The following is a 9,862-nucleotide window of genomic DNA, read 5'->3' on the forward strand; positions in this document are numbered from 1 at the left end:
ATTGAGCAATTAATTCTCTCCACAGAGATCCTACATATTCCAGCGAAGACCCTTGACACCACCCAGGTTCCCTAAGCAGCAGGAATACTTCAAGGACTTGGCCTCGCAGGTAACAACACACGCTGTTCACTGGCCTCAAGGCCAATGCTATGTTTAAAGCATGTCAAGTTCGGGATTTCTACACAGGTTCCACTTGGCATAAGTTCATGAATAGGTTTCTGTGATATTACAAGATAAATTCCAAATTGAAACACAGGTTAACACAGAAACGGTTCGTGCAGAACTAATTTGTGAAATCAGCAAATGAAAACACAAGATCAATTAGCAATTAACAAATGATATTGAAGCACAATCTTAGGTTTGCAATCACAAAAAGCAGTACAATGAGTCAAATAAGTGGCAGCAGCAGAAAGCTACAGGCCAATAATAAATGTCAGTGCACTCAGGATTGTACAGAGTTTGTCACAGTCGAATGTGTTGAAGGAGGCACATGTTCCATTCTCGAATCCTGAAAAGTGTTGGAAGCTAGCAGGAATTCAGTGTTTTCAGATAGGTATATCTTCCGCGCTTGCCTACAGATAAAACACAAGTCAGTTCGTAAAAGACCTTTAATCACCCTTGTGTCACTCTTTAATATATAGGTACAGCCCTCATGGTTTATTCTCCCAGCAGTGTTTTACTGTACGATAAACAATGTTCACAAGTTGTTTGTTTCTTAAATAAAGACACCCTAATAACACAGAGGTGCTGTGGTTGAATGTACAATACTGTGGCTACACTGGTGAAATATTCTGTGAACCTGTTGGAACAGTCCATCAGTGCAGGTTCAGGTGTTCTGGTCAAATTTTACTGGGAAATACTAGACTCATAGTGACAAGGGAAATAACTTTTCCAGGTTGATGTGAAGGATCAGACAAAACAGAAGCGTAATGCAGACGAGGCCTTCTTCGAGAGACTAGAGCAAGTGCAGCTGGCAGAGGAGTGAGTTCCAAACACTTCCACCATTTCAACATCACTTCCACCATTTCAACAACAGTTTCACCTTTTCAACAACACTTCCACCATTTCAACATCACTTCCACCATTTCAACTTCACTTCTACCATTTCAACATCTTTTCCACCATTTCAACAACACTTCCACCATTTCAACAACACTTCCACCATTTCAACAGCACTTCACCATTTCAACAACACTTCCACCATTTCAACAACGCTTCCATCATTTCAACAACACTTCCACATCTTCAACAATACTGCCACCATTTCAACAACACTTCCACCATTTCCACAACACTTCCACCATTTCCACAACCCCTCCACCATTTCAACAACACTTCCATATCTTCAACACTTCCACCATTTCAACAACACTTCCACCATTTCAACAATGCTTCCGCATCTTCAACAATACTTCAACCATTTCAACAACACTTCCACCATTTCAACGCTTCCACATCTTCAACAATACTGCCACCATTTCAACAACACTTCCATCATTTCAACAACACTTCCATATCTTCAACAACACTTCCATCATTTCAACAACACTTCCACCATTTCAACACTTATACAATTTCAACAATAGTTTCACGATTGCTATGTTGTTATGTGCAGGGTGAAGTGTATTCAGTGTTCATGTAAACATGCTACGAGGGGCGTTCAATAAGTTTTGCAACTTGGGCATTTGTGTTTACACAAACAATGTCAACTTGTGGCATTTCAACTTGAAATCTGCCCTACGTGGAAGACACTTCCAGGATGACGAGGACATAAAGGCTGCCACAGAGGCGTGGTTAGAGGGCCAATCTGCGGATTTCTATAAAAATAGTATTAAAAGCTTGAAGGACAAATGGAATAAGTGTATTGAGGTGAATGGAGATTATATTGAAAAATAAACGTGCAAAAGATATTCTGCGGCTTGGTCTTATATTGAAGTTGCAAAACGTATTGAACGCCCTTTGTATGTTGTAATGTGCAGGGTAAAGTGTATGCAGTGTTCATGTGTACATGTTATATTGCAGTCTGGCAGCACAGAGGGAGCAGTACTTGAAGGACAAATTTGATCAAACCGATGTCTACAAGAAGGCTCTCGATACACAGGTACCATGAAACTGTCAAATAACCATCACATCACGACACCATCACACCACGACACCATAACATCACATGACACTGTCCTGTCAATGCTTCAGTCTGTGACAAAAATATTGGCGTCTCGTGTCCAGAATTTGGACTTTGGCACCAGTGGGGATGCCAGCATAGAATATTGTTGAATCTGTCAAAACCAGATTTGTGTGGGACCCCAAAGTTTTCGGTAGTGGTCTGGATAAGATCTCTTGATGGTAAAGTAACATTGTAAATTGTGGACTACCCGGACTAGTATTGATTAGTCAGAGTCCGGTTTTAAGAGATTCCACTCGAGGATGCCATCAGTCTATGTTAGTAGTAGGGGCGGTCAGGGAGCCTAGTGGTTAAAGCGATCGCTGGTCACGCCAAAGACCCGGGATTGATTCCCATCATGGGTACAATGTTTGAAGCCCATTTCTGGTGCCCCCCGCCGTGATATTGCCTGAATATTGCTAAAAGCGGCGTAAAACCATACTCACTCACTCACCCACACTATGTTAGTAGTAAGAAGCAACTAAATAGATTGTCATGGATCATTGTGTGTCATTGCTACATGATGACATGGAACATTGATCTCAATATCACTGGTTTGTACATATGTATAACCATTCAAAAAAATCATATCAATGCCCACTGAATGATACCACTGATCACATCAAAGGCAGTATTGTTACATTTGACTTGTATTTTCCAGCAAAATTGTTATTGAGTACTTATACAGAACAAACAAAGTTAGGGATCATAAATATTTGGGGATATTGTAATGAAATTATGTGTTCACTACAAAAGAATAACCCCTAAATTGTTCACTTTTTTTATTCAATATATACTGTAAATCTTGAAATAAATGTGTCTCCAAATTAATGCGTCTGCTGACCCCTAGCCAAAAATGCGACTCAAAATCAATGCGAATCCCCCCACCCCATCCCCATTGGAATGATACATATCCTTACCTTAATCCAATCAAACAGCAAATAGTACCGCTTAATCGCACTGAGTAAAACACTTCTGTAATAACAATGAACAATGTTTTCCTAAAACAACACACAGTTTATATTTTTATTCTGCTGAATAGCATTAAGGAAGTTCAAAGGCAATGTAATAATTGAATCAACAACAGTTCACTGATTGGAGTGGTCAATGATGCTTCGTTTGACACGAGTGGGTAGAACTCTTGACCCCAGCAGTGATAACTCACCGGATGCCTATTGTATAATTCCTATTCTTTAATTGTCATTGTCATGTACTTGTTACAACTGCTGCTCAATAAACTGTAGTTTGTGTATATATTCAAGTTGGTATTTCCACTATCCCACTGCACCCACTACCAAACACACAGAACCACACTACAAACCACCCTCAATCTAAATACGGTTCCCACTCTAGATGAAATACTAAACCCTCAAAATAAACTAGAAAACTTCAAGGCCCTAGGCCCTAATCAAAACAGACCTAATAAAGCGCATCTAAAAACTAATTAATCTACCAATCCAAAATCCAATAAACATACAAACACCCACCTCACCCGGCACCCTTAGTTCCCTCCTCCACCCACCTCGGCATTTATTCCAAATTTAAAAATTCCAAAAATTCATATAAGCAACCCTTAAAAGCACCCTCTTGGGTTGCACACACCACTTTCACCCTTTTCGGAATACACTAAATGGTCCGGCCAGGCCCGTGTGCGAAATACGCTACAGTCGGAAAGCGCACGTTAAATCTCCTATATCAGTCAGTCAGTCAGTCCACTATCCAAAGTGATCAGTGAGGCTGTCTTATTGTTGATAGTCAATTTGGAGACATATATGCGAACTTTCATAAATGCAAACAAACACCACTCACATTTTTTGCATTTAATTAAAGCTCGCGTTAATTTCAAGATTTACAGTACGTTTGTGGGCAAAGGGGCTGAAGTAAACTGATCTCACCTACAATAACGGATGAAATCATTTTATGTGATAATTCAGTTAAGTAGAATGGGTAAGAATCATATTGCCTATTACCAGCAGATTCCAATACAACTATATTAATACTAGGATAATGTTGCTATTGAAATATACTATAAACCTCACATTCATGTTGCATTTATATGCCTTATTGCATCTTGATTTCAAATTAGACTGGAATTTCGTGGCTTAATTGTAGTGCTACCAGTGGTTATTACAAGTTTTATCACTTGCATTTGCTTCAAACAACATGATTAAAATTAAGAAAAGATTTGGAAAATATCTGTCGAGGCCCATTTGATGGTACACATGCTTTGTAAATCCTGCAATCTACCAAAATTTGCATGGTATGTTGGGTTTACGAACCGGATGTGGATTTTGTTACATGATTTTTAACTTGACTAAACATAGACTCATTAGGCCAGCCAAAATATAACTCAGAAATTCCAGCCTAGTTTGTCAAGGTCTGTATGGTCTGTTAACTTGCCTTGAGACGATGGCCTGATTGTTGTGCATTGCTTTTAAGTCCTATGTATTTGCATGTTTGTGTGCTGCTAGATACACCTGCGGGACAGATTCCGCAAACACGACGGTCTTCTCCGCTCTCCCGAGTATCCTACACCACGCTGTCCTCTCTTCTCTCCTGATCTCTCATACTCTCACCTCACTGTACAACCGCCTAATGAGCTGCGGACATTTGCAGAAATAGCAGCCAGTGAAAGTGCCTCTCGGTTTACACGGCCTATGGTACTCTCATGGGAACTTGATATATATCTATCCTGCATATGCTTAACTTTGACCGTCACATGTTATCTTCCCAGTGTCTATTTAATAGCTGTGACACGCCTGGTATAGTTCATTTCATGAAATTCGATTAGTATTCCTTGGTCCAGCTTATTTTTCAACATAATTGTTTCATGCCTTACATTTTAATATCTAATTAAATTAAATCCTTCGTGTCAAAACTCTTAAGATTAAAAGTCACTGAGAAATTATTTTGAAAGTTGTTTGAATATTGTTTTCAAACATAAGAAATTGGTTTCATGAAATGAACATGACTGCTGTTGAGAACATTCGGGTGTTTGAAGTTGTGTGTACTTGCCTTAAAGCACTTTCTCTTTAATTTAATTCTAATCTTTGGATGTTCTGTTAGCATTCATCTTCTGAAGTTAAACAGGCGTCTTTCTCTTGCACGTTTTTTGCCTTCTTCTTGTGATATAATCATTGAAGTCACCCTATCTGTACTCTATTCTTTCTCTAAACCATCGCCTTTTCCTTGTTGTCCTGAATGTCGTACTGAAATACCCCCATGTGTTTCACCTGCTAACACGGCTTCATATTACAGCTGCGTTTCAAGCCTGTCCCAATGCCCTCCGCCGAGGCTGACTCCGAGGTGTTTGGGAAGAATGACATGAACAATGAGAAGATGGCTGAGAAACGACGTCGGGCACACAATCTGTTCCGAGAACAGCAGGACTTCGTGGCACAAAAGAAGCGAGATGTCATCCTGAAACGTCTGTCTGAGCAGAGGGAAGAGGAGGAGACTCTGAGTCGTACCAGGAAGGAGTGAGTGGTTCACTTGGTCATATGATTATGGGAAACAAATTAAGTTTGTCCTGTGCTTTGTGGTTCTAAAGAAAGATTATGCTTCAGACTGTCAAAAAATTGTACTTTTTCCACATTGAAAGTGTTAACCTAGTAGTGTCATAGACAAAAATATAAAAATATCACAATTAATTAACATATTTTTTGCATTAAAACGATTTATATTTTTCACATTTACCAAGTGTTCTATTTTCACCATGGCTTATGCCCCTTGCAATATGACGTCATTGGTGTCAATTGATAAACATTATGACGTCATCATGCTTTGTTAGAGCCGCTTCACGTGGTGTAGGTACAGGTGTGCGATTCTAGCGTCTCAGATGCCAGCCAGCATAGTGTTATGCTGAGTCACCACTGCGCTGGAGTGTGTCGTAGGCCATGTTGTTTTACCGCAAACTGGTACTTGATATATTTTGCGTTGAGAATAGACAGGGACCCAGTTGAATTGGCACCAATTACGTCATAATCTAAGAGGGATAACTCTGGCCTGTTTAGCTCGAAAAACGAAGGCCTCATAACGGCATATCATTTCCACACTATTGTGAGCTTCCTACTTTCACTGTGAAAAAAATGAGTTTATATTTTCAAACACAGATACTAACTAATTCTAAAATTGCGTTTTGTTTAGAAAAAGAAAGAAAGTGATTTTTGCGTGTACACTTCCCCTTTAATGAAAAAGATATTGGGTCTTGCAGATATAGCTGAATAACATATCAAGTCTCTATGCAAAATCCCTCCCTCAAGCCCCAGAATATCAAATGGTCTGTCCCTAAGACAGTGTTACTTGATGGTCCCGGAATAATCATTCTCATCAGTCAGGTGTAACATGATTAGAGGCAATAATTTGTCATGGACTATGGGCTTGATCTCTGAAATCCTGAAGTTTGAAATTGAAATGTAATTTTCGTCTTTTTAACAGATTGCTCGATGACAGAGCCAACCGTCACCACATGCGCTTTTTGTCTCGCCGCCGACTGGAAGATGACTGGTCTAAGTCTGCAGAAATGAAACGAGGAAGAGAGTTGGAGGATCGACTTCGATCTCTCAGTCCCGGGATGCTGGTGCATGAGCAGTGTGACAAGTACCACCGCTGTCGTCAGTGTCTGCGCCAACTTCGCAACTGTGGCGAGTCAAACATCTGGAGCGAGTCACGATACATTCCTGGATCACGACTCATGGTCTAATCATGGTCGGTGGAATGATTATCCCTAGTCTCTGTCTAGGTCTTGAGAGGTTTCGTTGCATCATTCTATTGCACCACTTGTGCAGGTCTTCAAGGAAAATTCATTTTATATCCAATGGCATTGTTCTGGAATGTTTTGACGGAATGTATTTTTAACACTGGTCTTCACTGATTGTTTTGCAAATTACCTCATTAATGGTACAGGATTTGATAAGATGAGTTTTGCAGATCTCATAATTTGGTACAGATTATTTAATGGTACCTGGTCCAGTGGTGTTAATTGTTAGATGTTTTCGTTCAAGGCCGATTGATTCAACAGATTGTGATACGTATACTAGTTTGTGATGCCTTGATGTTGTGTTTGTAAAATGGCAGAAATACTTTTACCTGCCTGCTATGAAACAAACCATCTGTGATAACAGTATTATTTATAATCATATTGCATTCATGTACTTGTCCTGTGTTCTATATAGCTATTTTAGTTAACATTTTGTACATGTTGTTATACATTTATTATTTGCTGTGATACATTTCATGTATATACACGATCAAATACACTTAGAAATACACTGGAAATCTATTGGTTTGTATGATGTATTTTATTTTATTTTAAGTTTTTTTAATACATTTTCTATGTGATGGATTGGTTTTTGTCCAAAAAAGCTGAATTTTCTTAAATAACCCCTCATAAATAAGGCCTAGGCAAACATTACTAACCATGATACTGCTGATCTGTATGCAAATTTCTTGCATATTTAGTTTGTTTACCATAAACACTTATTTCGGTATGTGTATTTCTCACTGTGTTGTCTGTGAAGGCTTGAGTTAACATCATGAGTAATCAGAATGTCAATGTCTTGCATGATTTCTGTAATGTTGGAGGGTTTCGTCATTAACAATGTTGCCAACATTAAATCATGTACTTGTACACATGTGTGCGTGTTGTCTGTTGAACATGGTTTCAAAGTCTGGTCTGCTGTTGAGGCAAATGTTGATGTTGCAAGCTGGTTATCTTTAGGACTTAAAATGGAAGATTGCCACTAATGGAGATAATTTGCCCAACCAGCATGAGCTGAAAGAGGAGTTTCCAATAAGAAAGCACATATGAATTTAACTCTCAGACTTATTGAGAAAACTCTTCACTCAAGTGCTTTGTTTGTTGTTCAACGCCACACTCAGCAATATTCCATCTACCATATATTGCTGTGTATAAGGCGCGTGTTTCGTACCTAGAATTAGGGGGCTTTCAAGGGGGTTGTCTTATAATATACACAGGGTTGAAGAGTTTTGATGTTTTTTCCCCCAACACAAAGACATTACTGTGAGCACTTAACACCAGAAATACCATCTTCTTCAATATTTCATCAAAATTGTATGTGAAATGATCGGAAGATCGCACATCTCAGTTATTTACATCAACCATGGTCATATTACCGCTATTGACACCTTGAAACAAACTTTAGTGGATAGAGAATGGATATATATTTATATCATAAATGCAATACATTAACTCGACTAAAGTCATTTGTTGTAGTTTGACTGATATATGTCAACATAAAGGTTTTGTTGTGTATTATGGCAACCCTGTAAATAATCGAGCCTGGACCAGAAAATCCAGTGATTAATTGTGTGAACAACAACCCACACCATCAGGGTACGATGGTATGCTATCAAGTCACCGAGCCTGACCACCAGATCCATTTGGTTGCCTTTATAACACCAGCATTGGTTGCTGGGGATCTATTCTAATCTGGAATCCCCACTGGGCCTAAAGTGCTTTAGTATGGATCTCAGATTAGGACAACAAAGAACGCTTTCACTTCAATAGTGCCAATGCAGAGTTGCTCACCAGGTACAATCCAAGTCAGCTGATAGTGTAATGTTGTGGAGTCTTCAGCCATCATGTAATGACTCATGTGTGACCTAATTAACCAAGGGGGGCACGGTTGGCCCAGTCGTCTAAGGCGCCGCGATTCGCTGTGCAGAGTTGCGTCCCTTGGGCACGCCAGAAACCTTTGACTGTGGGTTCGAATCCCGGTTCGCCCCGATTATGTTTCTAGGTTTGTCAGCACCCTACCCGTGCTCGTGGGTTTCACCGAAGTGGTAAACGTCTAAGACCTGCATCACTTCAGGCTTTCCTCCCACATAAAGCTGACACGCCGCGATATAACTGGAATAATGTTAAAAGCGGTGTTAAACCTAACTCATTCACTTGCTCAGTAATTAAACAGGGGGGTAATGTCATCGGATGCAAGATGCTTAAGTTACCAGTAAGTGCAGATGATGTAACCCCAACTTATGATCATTATCTTTTCAACTAGATCACTGAATCTAAAAAAGCTTTTAATCTGAATGCACTTTGCACATGCTACCAAAATATCACCTCTCTGAGTCTTTCAGTCTTTGAGAACATGGTGGATAAACATTTGCCACAAATGAAGAATTTTTGTCAAGTCCATGCCATGAAAAAATCTGAATCCATGTAATAGTGACTGATCACTGACCTTGTGACATATTATATTATTGTGCACATTCCAGCAAAACATGGAGATGAGAATAATATTTCGGCGACAGAATTAAAGTGAGTTGTGTTTAACGCTGCTCTTAACAGTATTCCAGTCATATCACGACGTGTCAGCTCAATGTGGGAGGAAAGCCCCAAGGGATGCAGGTCTTAGACGTTTACCACTTCGGTGAAACCCACGAGCACGGGTATAGTGCTGACAAACCTAGAAACATAATCGGGGCGAACTCGAATTCGAACCCACAATCATAGGTTTCTCGCATGCCCAAGGGACGCAACTCTGCACAGGTAATTGCGATGCCTTAGACAACTGGGCCACGCGTGCCCAGAATTAAAGAATGACATTATATGTTAAATCCTACATAACCTTGTTGCTTTGAACTTGTGGAGACCTGGAAAGAAGATTCGGGTTGCGATATGAGGGGAAATTAATGCTAAGTTGGATACTTGAGACCCCCAATTGAGTTTGAGACAAC

General features: G+C 39.7%; 1 protein-coding gene across 4 annotated transcripts in view; it reads left to right on the forward strand.

Annotated features, from left to right (window-relative positions):
* Positions 1-7,749, forward strand: part of LOC139473830 (coiled-coil domain-containing protein 81-like) — a 31,694-nt gene extending 23,945 nt beyond the window's left edge. For all 4 annotated transcript variants that reach the window (XM_071256592.1, XM_071256593.1, XM_071256594.1 and 1 more), the window contains 5 exons: positions 26-109; positions 896-981; positions 2,023-2,101; positions 5,420-5,640; positions 6,599-7,749. In XM_071256592.1, the coding sequence (XP_071112693.1) occupies positions 26-109; positions 896-981; positions 2,023-2,101; positions 5,420-5,640; positions 6,599-6,863 (735 nt within the window). In that variant the 3' untranslated portion in view covers positions 6,864-7,749. The remainder of the gene's footprint in view (positions 1-25; positions 110-895; positions 982-2,022; positions 2,102-5,419; positions 5,641-6,598) is intronic.
* Positions 7,750-9,862: the final 2,113 nt, after the last annotated feature.

This window comes from Haliotis cracherodii, unplaced genomic scaffold (genome assembly GCF_022045235.1).
Source record: "Haliotis cracherodii isolate W230 unplaced genomic scaffold, xgHalCrac1.p SCAF_3, whole genome shotgun sequence".
In the NCBI taxonomy this organism is placed as follows: Eukaryota; Metazoa; Mollusca; class Gastropoda; order Lepetellida; family Haliotidae; genus Haliotis; species Haliotis cracherodii.